Source organism: Blastomyces gilchristii, assembly GCF_000003855.2.
Source record: "Blastomyces gilchristii SLH14081 genomic scaffold supercont1.2, whole genome shotgun sequence".
NCBI lineage: Eukaryota > Fungi > Ascomycota > Eurotiomycetes > Onygenales > Ajellomycetaceae > Blastomyces > Blastomyces gilchristii.
Window position 1 is genome coordinate 5106327 of NW_003101681.1, and position 16903 is coordinate 5123229.

Below are 16903 nucleotides of genomic sequence, written 5' to 3' on the forward strand. Positions count from 1 at the left end.
CACGCAGCTACAGCCCTGAACACCTCCGCACCTGGGCCTTTTATTAATGGGCGCTCATTATTCAGAAATATCCCATATCACGGGAGACGGGCCACACATGACGGAGCCCAAAATAAGATAGATACGGACTCCACCGTCGTGGCAAAGCACCCCGGCTTCCCGGGAACTCGAAAATTCTGTATCCAACGCGGCCAAAACCAGGTCCCCGGCGGACCTTGCACTTGTAACCGGAGCTGCACTGGATCTTGTATCTCAACCCCCTTGGCCCTGGTATTTTGTATCTCCTTGTAGCTGTTTTCCCAGCAGGCATTGGTCATTGGTCATTGGTCTTGCTCTGCCGGCCCTTGTACCCCCTTTATCCCTCCTCCTTGAGACACGACTGGGCAATGCGGGGCGCGAAGGGAAGCCGTCGCTTACTTGGCTTTTAGCAGGCAGAATTAACGGCCCTCTGCTATTACACATGTTCCACACCCTAATTTAGTACAAGCTCAGACCATCGAGTTCTTAATCGGGTCCCTCAAAGTGGGAGAAGGCGGAGTCTTGGGACACGGTATAGCGACGGGGAAAGGAAAAAAAAAAAAAAAGCCTTAACCCATAGTCTCACGGATGCACATGATAGGAGAGGCAGAATGTGTAGTTAACCATCGATTCTATTCGGACTCGGAACAAAACGCAGGGGTCATTTCTTGTTCAGGCGCAAACACATCAAAAGACCTACACAGGGTTCCCCTCTAGCACAACGCAGCACAAGAGGTAACACCATGTTAAACCCTCGATGTAGCGAGAGTAGCTCATAGCCAAATTCGATCATATCGATTTCAAATAGGAAGAAAGGAACAAAAATATATGCACATTTCAATGTATGATCCGCGTGCCCAGACCCTGGCATCTTGTTATATTCAGTTTGTCCGCTTAGACAAACATAGAGAAGGACTGAGGGGTCGTTCTGAGAGGTATGTACATGTACAAAACATACCTGCATTAGCCATAAGTATAAAGGATTGGTGTTAATCTGTTTACTCATTCGGCAACGGCCGTCACACACGGTGATCCAAACGGTATTTCCTCCTCCTTTTCAGATGTAAGATAAGAAGGGGACAGGCTCACTCTTCATTTCCTCCAGACATAACAGAGCAATGATATTTTTTTCCCACTTCTATTTCCGTGTTGGCAAACCTAACCGCTGATAATGAAATTGTGGGATCAATATCGGAATTTTTGTTAGGTGTGGACGGAGACTGGCCCGGACGGAGTTCAAAGAGAAACGAGGGAGACAGCAAAAAATAAAATCACACTGTTTCAAGGACAGAGATCAAGCAACGGCGACTAAACCTTGCTATATATCATCTTGTTCCGGCGGGCGAGCCTCTCCTGATCTATCCATCCATCCATCCATCCATCCATCCAGCCAATCCCCGCCCCCCCCTCCCATCCCACCCCCTCTTTTTATATATTTCCCTTTTCTAGTTCGTTTGTTGAGTTTTCATGATTTGTCTGACTCGGAAGTATATGGTTTGATTGAGGGTTATTGATTGAAAAGTACTTTTGCTTTTCGCCGTTCGTTTAACACTTTTCGTCGACGAGGGCAGGATCAGAAAAGGAAGAGGAAGCACAGAAAGGGGTAAGAAGGCAAATAAAGAAGAGATAAGCAGTATACCAGGTAGCCTCTGAAGGGGAAACCACGGGGGAAACCCAAAATATGGCATCAATGGCCGCCGCAACGGAACCAGCTCTGGCGCCTCCATTGGGCATCGAGTCCAACTTCGACGGGCAGGAGGAGGCATTGCATGTATGGAATCTCGTCACGCAGGGGCTCTGCATCTCCTTAACGTCGATATTTTTCTTCTTGCGGATGTACGTTCGAGTCTACGTTAATAGGGGGTTCGGAAGGGAAGACTGTAAGCTGCAGCTGCTTGTCCTGACCTTCATAATTTGCCGCAAATAGGAGCTAACGAATATAAAAAAGGGTGTTGTTCTCTTGCCTGGGTACGGTCATCCACAAAACGTCTGTTAAGCTACAGGGACAATATAGCTGACTTAGCTCTTTAGTTTCTCGGAGTTGGATATTCCATCATTGCGATTCTGAGTCCGTATTCCCCTGAAATATAACCCATTTGTTTATTCCATTCAGTAGACTGACTCAGATCTTTGCAGTGGGTAAATATGGTGGTGGGTATCACCAATGGGATGTCCCGAAGTCGGACATTGTCCCGTTCAACAAGGTACGTAAAAACATAGCATCAGACACATAGTATCATATCACCCATCAGGGTGTAGTGCGCAGATACTAATGACATAAAACCGCCATCCATCGAGCAACAAAAATAGACCGTGTACGGAACAATGGTCATATACGGGCCGGCCGCATTTCTCACGAAGGCATCCATCCTCCTCATCCTAACCCGAGTTTTTGCACCTTACCGCAAGACAGTAAGGTTCATATACGTATATTTTGGGGTCCTGCTCGCATATTATGTCCCCGCGATCATCGTTAAGGTCCGCATCTGCATGCCCATCTCGTACTTTTGGATGGGCCAGGATTCGGAGGGATCCTGCTTGGATGAACGCGCGATTATTCTGGCCGATGCAATTATCAGCGTCGTGAGCGACCTGACGATCCTGGTCCTGCCGCTTCTCCTGACCCATTCGCTGCAAATGTCTCTCAAGAAGAAAATCCGCGTCATTGGCATCTTGGGGGCTGGTGGTTTGGCTTGTGCGTCGAGCATTGTGAGACTGGTCCTGATTGTTCAGAAGGGGAACGCCAAAGACCAGACTTATGTGTTCATGCAAATCAATCTCTGGGGGTAAGCAATTAATAAAGTGCAACCCGCTCAACTTATCTTTTAGGTAGCTAAAATGAAATCGACAAACATAGTAACGCGGAAGTGAGCATCGGAATAATCTGCGCCTGTCTCCCATCCCTGGCCGCGCTGCTCAACCGCATATCGAACGAATACATGTCGCGCAATGGCAGCCGGAGCTATGACTGCGAGCTTGCTGGAACAGACACACTGACAGGGTCCAAAATAGCTGGGTCCCAAGGGAGCTTTAACGATGCAGGATCTGAGCAAGAAATCCTAGCCTCACACGCACAATCCGACATGAAGGTTGAAACTGCTATCCGAGCAGATGAGCCAGGAACGATGCATTCGCACCACCGCGCGCTTCACTCTTTTACCGGCCGTGGGATCATGAAGACGGTTGATGTTTCGCATACAATCACCACCAAGGAATAAATTCTGAGGGAAGATGTCGAGCGGATTGGAAGTGGTTGGTGCTTCGATAATAACTTGATCGGTCCCTGGTTACGGAAGAGCGAGATATTGGCTGGACTGACAATAACGCAACTTCATTCAATTTCAATAACCAGTTAGTTATTTTTTTTCTTCTTTTTGGCAGAATTCTGAATCGATCACAGTGTGTTATAGCTTCCGCGTAGTTTTTTCTTCTCCAGAATTTGCTCTTCGTGTGGTGAACGGAAAGAAAAGAGAAGAAATAGCTGTCATCCATGGATCTCTCTCATCTCATCAATCCACGCCTCAATCCCGTTCCCAATGCTGAATGGCTAGAGAATTCTATGTCGAGAATTTCCGTCAACGAGAGCCCCTTTCCCGCCCTCTTCATCTTCATACATAACTGCATTGCGAAGTCAGTCAACAGCTGTAAATCCTCATTTCATCCACTTGACGCGTTGTGTCATCGCGTCTAAACATGGCATTCTTTGACGCACCCCTGGGAAGCACTGGGACACCGCCGAGATGCTTCTCGTTTCACCAATCGTTACTCCAAGTGCCAGGCCGGCTTCGACTCCCCTCCCCTTCCAAAAGATGCAAAGTCACACCATTAGCTGAACCCTCGTCTGCGAAGAAAAATCGCGCTCATTACGAGCACCGCTTCTGCAAAAGTTTGTCTAGAGACTGTCCAGCGGTCGAGCTTCCCAAATCCTCTCGGATGGCCCTCTTTTACCCCTCAAGCTCGGATTGGTAAGTATAACATAAGCGTCCGAAGTTTCTTTCATCAAGAAGAACAACCGACTAACGCTATTGTTGTAACGTTATAATAATAATTGTTGTAGATGGGAGTCGAACCTTTCTCCCACATCCACAATGCGCGTCATGAGCGCCTCAGCAACCTCCCCTGTCACCGGTACGACATATTACTCTCCCGTTTGACCTTCGAGATGACCCAGGCACATTTGAAAATACCGAAAACAGAAAAACGTCCCGGAGAATATTGTCTCGGGGCCGAACCTATGGCATGTTTCTCTAACGTTAACTTTAAAACTATCTCCTTCTATTATTATCTAACCAAGATGTCGCCCAAGCCTTTGCCAAGAACAAATAGCGGGACCTCAAATCTCCGGAGCGGGCCCAGCATATAAGCCTCGAATTGAGGGGACTGGGAGCCTTTCTTTCACAATATCAGAAACCTACTTCCAAGACCAAGGCATTTCGATCGCTGAGGTGATGTACAGAGTACTTGACTGGTTACCGTCGTCATCGCTTGCCACATCCATCAGGCGGCGAAAATCACCTGTTTTTACACGACAAGCACCGACCAGGAAGCAATGTATATAGAAGCGCTCTTTGGAATGAAGATGGGGACGTCCTTGGGTTTTCAGATATGCCCTAAAACGCGGGGGAAGTTAATGTAGGATTGGATTGGATTGGTGTACTGGGATCGCGGCCGTGGAGCTTATTTATCGAAATAAATAGGGCACAGTAACTCATTTTTTAAAAAGGCATTACTGCAGCTGGTTTATCCAGATAATGCAAAAGCACATACAAACTCATGTGCGTGTCTTTCATGGCATTTTTCCACGTCATTTTCTTTCTATCTTTAGACTGACTGATATGCAATAGAGTTAAGATATGATTTATGAAAACCACCTTCCTTTTCCAATACTAAACAAAAAGCACGAAGCTTGTTGTTCGTCTTCGCAGTGTCTACTGCAGTCAACCACTACTATATTTTCGTTCCTGGCTTCCTGACATTAGTTGTATAGAGCCCTACTAACCATACAATAAACCTGTGCTGGGAGATCATTGCTGTGAAACATTTATTATTAGTCTCTCACTCTATCTATTAAGCAAATAGTTCAATAGAAAACATTGTTCTTGTAGAGTAGAAAAGCTGCTCATTCTGGGGAGTACTCTATACTGGGATACATGAACACGATTAATCAGAGTTAATGACAAGAATTGAATATAGCATCAATCTGAACTTCTCATTCGCCCGTAAACCGTGTAGAGGCGAATGGATGTGTGTGTACATGTATATAAATGGTTGAACCTTACATTCAAATCCATACATTTATGTATGGATAGAATAATAGTAATTCAAATAATAGTGAGAGGTCTGGATGTTACATCTACAGACAAATATCAAGCTGTTCTCAGGGAATCATTTACCATATAGACATTGAGGTACATGTACATATGCAGACACACGATTGGAAGTGATAGAGGACAGTATGGGACTTGCCATACTTCAATCCTTCGTAGTAGTATTAATAATTACAGATGTACGGAGTGACTCTGGGTGACGCCTAATTTGATTGCACTGGTTGTGGCCTTGGGTACATTTTATGTGGCACTTCATTTTGAAGGGCTCGCTGCTTTTATTGGGTGTTCAGCCGCCAAGTGGCTGCTTTTACTAAATTTACTGATACCAGCACTTCTATCCAGACTCAACCCATGAGGGCCAAAGCAATCAAATCCACCATGGCTGGGTATATATACCACTATGCCCCCGAGTGTGTCCCAGATGGGATATACATGAATTGCTTTTCATCTCATACAAAATCATGTTCTTCTATTCTATTTAGCACTAAGATCTGAGCCTTATCATGATGAATAAACCTCAAATTGAAAAATGCAAGAGTCATTATATGAAGATTGTTCACAGTCCATCTTGAGATGTTAAACCAGATCTTGAGAATTCAACAAAAGTTAGCATGCAGTGGGTGAGAAACTGCTATAAAAGATAAGTTTGTATAACTCTCTTCATTCTTCTAATCATTTACTTATTTCTTTAGATTTGTTAAGAAGAAGCTTAATTCACTCATTTCATACTACTGAATAAAGAATTTGATAATGAATCTTGTTGAGACCTTTCTACACTGATATCTTGATAAGTATAATGTGAAATCTCTATCAGGCTTCCTTATACTGATTTATTTCTGAAGAATATATTATTACTATGAGATGAATAAAGACTTTCTCTATAATCTGAAGTATAAGATAAAAGAGATATATCTATCTGTGTTATGAATTTAACAGATATATCTCACTGTTTCTGTAGCTCATCTGTACTATAATCAAAATTGAATACAGTCTATGTGAGATAGTTAAGTCTCAGTCATCTTACAATGCAGATTCTCTTCTCTATCTTTTACATACTGCAGCTCTATCTGCAGTGTTCTTTTCAATACATAGACAGAGAAGTCAGTATAAAATAATATGAAAGATGATAACAGTAACATCTACACACTCAGAAATCATTCTTAAAAGCTCAGAGTACTGTAGAATGAATGATGCTCTTCTCTGAGAAGATCTTGAACTCTTTATAATTACAGATTCTGAGTATTCATTCTGTCAGATTCTTCTTATAAGAGTGATATATTAACTCAACAAAGATAAGTGAAATAAGAACAAGCTGTAAGTTCTATCACTGACTCATCTTTTGAATTTAGAACTGATCTTTATCTTCAGTTCAATCTTTATATACACTGAATGAAATGATAATCTAGCATTTTGTATCATTCAGAATATAATAGAGTTTGTATTTATGAATCAGATCTTCAGCAGTGAGTATATCAAGAAGCCTCAAGATATCTGATATCATATCAAAGTGCCAGCACACAGAAAAAGCACACTGATTCATTTTAAAGCTTTTATAAAAGATGTGCCTGTGTTCTGATCTGAAGTCTGTGACATGTATGAAAACTGAATTACTCATTCAACAAGGGCTCTAACAGCAGTTCAATTTAAAGAGAATGAGACAAAGTTATGTATAGACACAGGTCTTAAGAATCCAGGCTCATTATACAAGTACAGAAAGGGAGCTGCAGTGCACTTTGACAGTTGATTCATCTCTGTAGCTAGAGAATATATAGAGTCTCTGACATGTGCTGCTATACAGGGAATACAACTGAACATTGAAGAAATCATATAATGAGTCATGCAGAGAGTCATATCTTTCAGAAATATATTAATCAATGTGTGAATATGAATATGCAGTCAGTGTTTCTTGAAACAGTAATTAAAGATACTCTGATTAAACTCTTCTATCATTCAAATCTTATCTGTGACTTCTCTACTTCAAAACATCTAAATGATGATCAGAAGAAAACAGTCAAGAAAGATATGAAGCTGAGAGAATTAAAGTATGAATATCAGTGTCTTCAAAATAATCTCATTGCATAGTACAGATAGTTAAAGAATGTATGAGATACAGTTGAAGATTGCAGATATTATATACTGAGTCAGTGAATTCAATTCAGATGAAAGAAATTACAAAAGAAAGTCTTTAATAAGATATATCATAACTTCTTTGAAAATGTTGATAATGATATTATTGAGAAAAATTATCATGATCAGAATACTAGCTTTATTCCAGATACATCTCTGATTCTTTCAGAATAGAAGAAATTAGCTGATCTTGACTTTTAAAACTGAGATGTAAGTACTGTCTCTGAGTCACAGTTACTTGAGAATTGTATTTAATCTCTGGAACTTTGTCTTGCTCTTCATCATCTTCACATGCTCAAGCATCTGATGTTCAAGATTGTCCTCACAGAGCTAGCACAGAATAAGTCCTTCTCAGTCAACTTTTCAATTCAGAGCTCAACAGGTTTGCAGTGTTCTGACTGTTTAGATAATCTGAATTATCACTCAGCAGCACAGCAATACATCTTCAGCAGCAAGTATATCTTAAAGAATTACATTAATGATGTGCATCTGACAAACAGAGACTTTTCAAAACAAGTAGAGTATCACTACTCTGATTGTAAGACATCTTTGATTTTTAAAATATATTTCTATAATTACATTGTAACTGTACATGACATTCTACTCTCTGATGCATGAGAAAGCTTCTTCTTACTTTATATAAGCACTTCAGTGTTATTATTAAAATATTATCATTCTTCTGCTTCTTTCTGTGCTTGAAATATAAAGTCAAGACTGAGAAAACATGAATGCTGTTGAGTGAGAATATTTCAATGACTGTTATAAAGAGACTGTCACAGCTTTACATGTAATCTTCACTTACAGAAATCTCTCTTTATTATGAAATGAAGTGGTCACTTTCAGTGCATCTCAAGCTGATGTCTCTTCACAGAGTAGAAGTGACTGATTGAAAAGATAGTGAATTCTGAGATTCATATATGAGAGAATAAGTCAATGAAAGATCATGCAGAGAATGATGATTGATTAGAATCTTCATCTGATGTAATGTGTCAATATCAATTTCAGTCTTGATTTATTTTATACTATGCTTATCTTGATTGTTTTCTTATTTGCTTCTGTTTTCTTCATTTAATCTTATTTCACTTCTCAGATTTTATTCCAGCTCAGAAGTTCTATTGATATTGTCTATTACATTCTCACTCAATGTTTACCTGGTCTACACTCATGATATGACATTTTCTTTGTGTGTGTTTCTTTGTATATGTCTTTGTTTGTTTACTCTTCCCTCTCTTTTTTTGTCTCTCTCTTTGGTTTTTCTTCAAATCATTTCAGTTTGTCAATTTTATCACTCATGAATATAGGTCATATGACTACTTCTCAGTGAGAGTTTACTATTGTGTCAGTATTTTCTCATAATGTATGAAAGCTTCTAGAAAGTGACAGAGTCTTTGAGCTTCAGTCATCTCTAGATATTTAGTTGTTCAAACTTATTAACTATAGATGTAATGAATAGCAATATTCACACTTCTTCAGATAGAATATTTACTGCTTGCAGTGTTTCAACATAAGTTCTTTCTTTCTGTAGATGCAGTTTACAGTTTAGCTATAATTCATTTAACTTATTTTATCTTTGCACTGAATAAATGTCTAATAATACTTCATTATTGCTCTTCTGTACAAATGATAATGAGAAATACATCTTGTTTGATTTTCTGTCATACATGTGTTTTTTTGTTTCTCTTTGACAAGGTCAATAATTCATGGAAGTTTAGTTACAAGAGTAAAACAATGGCCATAGTTCATAGTGCTTAGTTGTTTAAAAATATTTATTTATGAATGGTTATTCATCAATGTTGTCTGAAGACAGGGCATAATTAGCACAATTTTCTGTCACTCAATTTATGAATGCAAGTGACAAGATATCAAGACTGCTGAGATATATATAGAGCTGCATCAAAGACCTGTTCACTTCCTCTATTCTTCTCTGTTTTTCACCTCATAACAATGAATACTCTATCTGAATTCATTAATGAAGCAGACTGCCGCATTACAAGCCTGTCATCAGAAATTATCACACTGATTCTTAAGAGTCTACCTGACTTTGACACTCTTTTTGTGATGATTTAAACATGTCAAAGACTTCTTTCAGTGTTCACATTCACAAAAGAGACAATTTTACACTCAGTGTTTTCAAACATAATTTGTGCTGCATTCAAGCACAACTGATCAGATAATCAAATGATAAATAGTGATTTCAGTCTTATCATCTGACAATTGATCATAGCAATTCAAAAAGATTTTATTTCTAGAGAACTTGCACTTGACTTCTTTGAAAAAAGCTGGATATTTCTAAGATTTAAAAGGCTTGAAGAGATACTCATTCTGATTGAAATAGCCTTGGCCTGATCACTGTGTTCCAGAGGCTTCAAATCAGACACAATTGAATTTCTTGAGAAAATCAAGTGTAAAAAGTTTAATTGATCTAGAAAAATGTGTCATCAGCATGAACATTCAACTCTTTCACCTCTGCTGAAGCTCAAAAGAAGACTTGAAGAGAAATCATTCAATCAAATTGACCCATACTATGACAGCTTGAGAGAGACACTGTTGGCTATTGTTCAGTCAAATGAAATTGTTTATATAACTCATAGTATTCATCTGCATCATGGGAAATTAATTCAGTGAGACTTTATTTTAGTGAGACTCAGCAGAGTATTATCAAATGAAACAAACTGATTTAAACTGAAGAATGTAAAAGACAACATGATGTTAATATTGATATATCTGTCAATCATCACTTCAACCTCATCACTCAAGTGATGATTATCAAGATTCAAGGAACAGGCTACTCAGCTGTCATATTACATTTATCAAGCTCTCAAAATCACATCTCAGGGCAACTTGTTCTATTCAGAGATAAGTCAATGACTTAAGAAAAATATTTTGAAAAGACACTTTTCTTGTTACATGCTACAGTTTCATTTACATTACAACAAGATCTGTTTAATCTCTGCAATGCTTCCTTTACAATACAAATCTCTAAGTTTGATTATTGTATCAGGGTTTCATATCCGAGTCAGTATCAATCTCTGAGAAGACCACCCGGGTTTGGCATCTAACAGACAATGCATTAAATGATGGAATTCAACATACAATCTGGAAAAGATCAGTATTCTCACCTGTTTAGATTGAGCACTATTGATCTGCTCTTTTTTATTTTTTCCTGTTATTTTTTTTCTGTTTTGTCATCTTGTACTCTCAGTATGCAGCATTCAATGAAGTCAAAGTCTCTCTAACTGTTCTGTTTCTATGTACTTGTCACACTTGCTTTTGCTCTGTATAATATCCCTTCCAAGAAAGGTTCAGTGCAATGCATGAGTATACTCTGTGAGGTTCATGATGAAAGCTGTATCACATTATTAGCTTTTCTTTCTGAGCTTCTGACTGAAACCCTTATCTCAAAGCAGTTGTCTGTGATTCATGTTCAATGATAATGTGTTTATAAGCATATGAATCATCTTTATTATAGTGAAACTTGCACCAGAACTCACTTTGTGTAATGAAATTATTATACATTATACATTAAGTCGCCATTATCAGGCTCTAAATGCCCTAAGATTCAGCTCATAAGATTCTAGAGTAATTGTAGCAGATGAAATAGTACATATGAGATGAGCAGTCAGCTCTTCATACATGATTGTTACTCCTTCTTCTTCATCATACCAGTGTACTTCTGTCGCTCATCTGACAAGAGGCCTGGCGCAGTCTTGTTCTTATTACACCTCTATAAGATGTCATCTGTTACACCCCTCTGTTCTACTGAGCTGGATGATGCTGCACAAAAAGAGAAGTGTAATGATGATGAAGATGCTCTTTCAGACTTCATTGCACTGAATGAGTCAGTAACAACTGAACTATGTACCAAGTTGAACTGAAATTGATCAGCCAATCTCAGTAAATTCCCTTATGTTTGATGAGTACATTCATTGAGGAAAATATTGAAATTGCTCTCTACAGTGATACATCATGATTTTCATGACAGCTATGAAATATTTCATCACAATGTGTGAATTTTAAAAACAAAGTAATAGCACTGCAACCTCTGTTATCTATCACTTTGACATTCAATTGAAGATATCACATCATTGTATGCCTTGATAATGGGATTGTATAAGTATTTCAGGTCTTGTGAGATATCAACAATAATTCCTCTGCTCTCATACAGAAAAAGAATGTCTTATATAGCTCTGCAAAGAGATTTGACACACTCAAATATTGAGAAAAACTCAGATAAAATATTCTCAAACTCATCTGCACTCATGTCACTTCACTTAATTCTTGCAATCTCCCTGTAAGTATCAGTGTATCATTTTGTCAGTAAACTGTTATTCAGTGGAGAAAATTCAACTGTTAAGATGCATTTAAATTCACCAGCTCTGATATTGTCTTATTTGATATTTGTGAATTTCTCATGACTTCCAGCGCATTATATTTCTAATATACTATCTCTTAATCAGTCATGTAACTGATACAACATCTGCAACTGCTTTAACTTGTCCCAATCATGATGAGCACATTGCCAGATAAGCATGTAGAAGAACAACTCAAGATTATGCTGATAGATATAGTCAATATAATGTCATCTCAATTGATGATGTCATGGAAGTTACACTGACTAAAAATGCCAAGCCCTGAGTAAGAGAAAAGAAAATATTTTGATTGAAGAGATTTGTGATGAACTTAGTGACAGATGAGTCATTCTTTGCAGAACTCTGATCATGTGAAGAGATGTAAGACTGTAGACTACTGAGACAAAAGAGCTCAGTCATCACCAGTGCACTGCTGATAGAAGAGCTGATCAACTCAGGACTCTCAACAGGGACTACAGCTCTTCACATGAACTATGTGTGCAGATGTACTGATTTTGAGAGACAGAATATTCAAATTCCTCTGTTGAATGATAAATTCATGATTCTTTGATAAACCATCAGTCTATCTCACATCATCTGACTGAAATGACTCTTTTCACAGGGTTTTTAGACTCTGAAGCAAAAATACATCAAGCAGAATTAGAGAAACAGCTATTGTATAATAGTGTCAAATATGAACTGAACACTGCTGATAACTGAAGATATGTTGAGCTTGATGAACTCATCAGACTGTTGTTAGAAAGCATAGGCTTAGAGATACATCAATGCATTCTACAAAAGATATTATAACTAATAAATACATAGGCTAATCATGACTTGATAACATGGTGAATCTCAACATCCAAATCCTTCAAACCTTTGCAGAAGCAAATATACATCATTCCGATTTGTATCATATCAGGAGAATCATGTGTTATCCAGAGAGAGATTAAAAGCCTTTTGATTCCTGACCAATATGTAAGATTGAAGAATGATATCAATATTCAGCCAGAACTAGAATCAGAACTGGAATGTGTCTTCACATTATTTGAGTTGTCAAAGAAGCTCACTTCATGTTCAATCATCAACCTGCATAATTCTGCATTCTATTGAAAGGATTGAAATCAATGACATGGTTCACATTGTTCAAGAATATGAGAATTTGATTGAATGAGTTAAAGTTGTCCACAGTTTGCATATTTATCTTCCTTATGTTTTGTGAAACTCTCTGATTACCTGGGACAGCTCTCACATTGTTGGCTTGCTCATCTGCAGAGGGTTGAACTGCTAGACTATGTAATGGCATGAAAGGATTGAATGCATTATCATACACATTCATGTGAACACAGGAGAGAGTGTATGCAGTTCATGATATGAATGTTACAGAGTTCATGTTTTCAATTTCACTTGCTGTATTATTATTCAACTGTCTTTCCATATTTCCATTCACAGCTCACTGAAGCTCTGAAATTGTGGGGAAGAAGAACAGATTTACTAGAGTGCAGAGTTCATTTGATGAAGGTTCTATTTGAATATTAGTTAGCTATTTAAAATGTAGTTTCTCAATGTCAAACCTTTAGTGTAAGATACATTGTTAGTGACATTTGTCAGAATGTCTAGAGATACTGACTGTGAGTATGATGCATTATTGTTGATTTCTGTATCATCAGCTCTTGAGTTCACTGGTACGGGTGGTTCAGGTTGACAGCTATAAGACAGCTCTCAGCAATTAGAATTTAGCAGAGTTTCTATGAGAACTCATCTTTTTCTCTCTCTCTTCATCAGTTTCTTTGAAATGCTGTCTCTTCTCTCATCTTTTCTCTTTCAAGATGCTAACATCTTCTTCCCCCCGGGCTGCTGTGGTTGTGGTTCTGATAAAAATCAGCATATGATAAAAATGCAATCTCACTTGTGAGGATTTGTACCATAAAATCACACATGTAGCTGGCAAATGAGAGATACAATTTTCTCAATCTTTGCTAGTAGATGATTCATCACTGTCTTTATAACTTCATGAGCATTTCTTTTTTTATTGACATTCACAGAATTCTTTCACTGATACTCTATGTCTGAGACTGTTCATTTTCTCTCAGCCTTTTTTGGAACATTCTTCTTGTGTAGCTCCTCAATCGTAGTGGAAAAGGTGGTCCCCGTGGATGGTAGATGCACCTCATATCTGATAACTACCTTTCAGTAATGAACATCTATTCGCAATCACAAAGTAGACTTACATTGTATGATCAACATCAGGGATATAAATCATAGCATCATAACCGCTCAAATCATTAGATATGGAGTTGTACTTCCCTCCTCTGCGAATCATCTGTGGCCACTTCTCACAAATCTGGGAATGAAAGCTAGCTGAGATCAAGCCGGATTGTAAGAGCTGTTCGGGAAGGTCCGCAGGGGTGTCATATAAGCTATCAAAATGAGCTATCACCATCAAGAGTACTCGCCACTATATAGTATTGACATCTGTCAATTGACCCACAGTATTCATCAGGCTGATGAAGAAGTTCAAAGAAGCTGTATCTTGTTGAGAAGAGCTGCACCATGAAATAAAGAAGTCAGGGTCATCATCTCAAATCCAGACTGTTATCTTCACAGCTATGTCAATATCACTTTCATCTGCTGAATAGCTGGTGATTGCCTTGTAGACACAATTTGTTTATTTGTTAAGAATGCAATTCTTTCACATCTTAGGAACTTTATCCCAGAATTGCATAATAATGTCAATAAGCTATAATGAAATTAGCCTTGTATCACTAAGAGAAGCATGGAATATTTGAAAAATCTCTTCATTATCACATTGTGACTCATTGTGAAGCTTCATCTCATTTATCAGTCTTCAAAGTTCTGTACTGATTTCATTCCTCATTGTGTTAAATGAATGAAGTGAGGTTGAAGAAATATTCACTCTTTCAATTTGTCTGTGAAGACCAGTTCTATGAACACTATTCTGAATTTGTTGACTATTATTTACATGTAAACAAGTGTCACCTAATCTGGCTTGTGACTATTCATCATTCAACTAGCTTGAGTGTTACTTTGATCTTCTCTTTCAGCAAAACTACTACTTTGGTGAAAAGAACTATGACTATCATCATCATTCATTGAAGTTCTTGTGATGGTCTAGATTGCTGATCAATGTGATATTGTATCTGAGTCTCTATTTCTGATAGTGGATCATGTACTCATCGCCTAAGCTACTCATGTCATTGGATCATTCTACTATGAAAATGCAGCTTGTTCCCCGTCTCATTTGATCTGTTCATTAAGGATCATAACTCTTGATAGTATCTGCCTCATCTTTCATGATCAGGGTCACTTCTAAAACTAATGCAGTGTCCAATCATTCCCACATATGATTTGAATGACTACTTTCACATCATCTCTCAGTCTGGGACAATGTTGTGTTATAGTTGCTTTGGCCTCTAAGCATTGTCAACATTACTCAGTTTCTCAGTTTCTTCTGGCCAAAGCTGCACCATGATGACCTAGACTCTCAGCAAGAGTGATATTGAGTCTGAAAATGAGTCTTTTTGGATTTTCCTTTGCCTAATGAGGACAGTGGTTGATTGTCACTGATCTATTATCACTTAGCTATCTATGCATATGTGCGGGGTGTCTCAGGGAAGGCCAGAAGCATGCAAAGTGCAGTCAGAAGTGCCAGTCAAGGACACAGCTTGTGTTGATCATCATGAAAGTGTGAGTGCAATATACATGTTCAGTATGAGTATCTGTCATCCTCATGCAAAGAAATCACAACAGATTAATAACAATAGTGTAACTAATTATACAGGCTCTGAATAATATTTTGCTGTCCAGTATTTGCTGAAGTGAGAACAGGCATACCCTCTCAGTCATTGAAGAAGTGCTATTCAAGGTGCACAGAGAGTGATTGTCTGAGAGCTATAAATCACATCAACATCACTCTGTGACAGATCATTTCAAAATGAACTAACTTGACTGTCTTTTCTTACAAAATGTATGCTAACATCTCATATGCACTTCTGTCAGCAGTGCTCATCATATTAAGTGCAGTGCATCTCATCTTGCTTACTATTCACTGTCCTCAGTCTCACTGTTTGTCTGAGATATCAATCTTCATTCTCTTTATCTGTGTCAATGCTGTTGTCATTGACATTGGTCTGTCAGGCTTAAGATACAGGGGTGAGCAGTCCCTTCTACTGACATGATGATGATAAATGCTAAATGCTTGTTTCAGATATGTCAGCATTCTACTATCTCTTGAGAATATGTACAGCATTTCCATTAGCTCTAGAGATATGTTATTCCCAGTCTCCTGCTTTGGTCCTTGCTAATCATGATGTCTAGATGATTCAGCAGATTAAAATTCAGACTGGATCACTTATGAACACTCTGCTGCATCAATTATTTCTAGAATATGAGTTTCTATTCTTCACAGTAAAGCTTGTTTTAATCTTATAGTGTGTACACTCTTCTCTCTGATCTTGATAGGCCTTGTGCTCATTGAGTTAGCTCAGTTGTCTACAAGGTGTTGATGAAAGATACAGGTGTGATTGTGTCTATTGACTACATGATACTTGTGATTGCCAGTCTGCTTTTTTAGCATGGAATTTGTGATATATCATCTCAGGACTCTGTGATCTGTGAAGTTACAATCCATGCATTTCTTGTTATTGTAACAGCAGAATTTGTCACAGATGAACTCTTTCATGACTGACTGCTTTCAATTTAAGTAAGTTCAGTGAAATCACAGTTCTCTCTTCAATATGTGCTGATATGACTTCAGATGATGTTGATTATCACTATTGATGTCTATATAGCTTGAAATATTTTCACTCAGCCTGAGGAACTGAGAAATACTATGCTGTTACATGGCTTTCTGAACAACACATCTGATATTTTTTGTTTCTGATTGCATTGAAATGTGACTGTCTGTGAATACTAGTCAGTGTAGCAAGGCCTCATTCTCTTCTAAATTTACTTACTTCTAATTGCTTAAATGTTGAATAGTTTTAGCTATTTTCATTTCTATATAATTTCTCAGGTTTTCCTGTACAGCCCTTCATCTCTCAGTGTGTTTTTATTTGACTT

General features: G+C 38.2%; 1 protein-coding gene across 3 annotated transcripts; it reads left to right on the forward strand.

The window, feature by feature from the left end:
• The first annotated feature begins 310 nt into the window (after positions 1-310).
• On the forward strand, positions 311-5262 carry BDBG_01476. 3 transcript variants are annotated; one of them, XM_031720351.1, is made up of 8 exons: positions 311-1898; positions 1967-1986; positions 2050-2086; positions 2155-2222; positions 2329-2804; positions 2876-3983; positions 4076-4793; positions 4863-5062. In XM_031720351.1, exons 1-6 carry the CDS (start codon positions 1700-1702, stop codon positions 3234-3236), a joined length of 1161 nt encoding a protein of 386 aa, XP_031576490.1. In that variant the 5' UTR covers positions 311-1699; the 3' UTR covers positions 3237-3983; positions 4076-4793; positions 4863-5062. The 3 variants fall into 3 exon arrangements, with proteins under 3 accessions (XP_031576490.1, XP_031576491.1, XP_002628568.1); XM_031720352.1 differs by having other exon boundaries at positions 4076-4255; positions 4325-5062; XM_002628522.2 differs by having other exon boundaries at positions 4076-5262.
• Positions 5263-16903: the final 11641 nt, after the last annotated feature.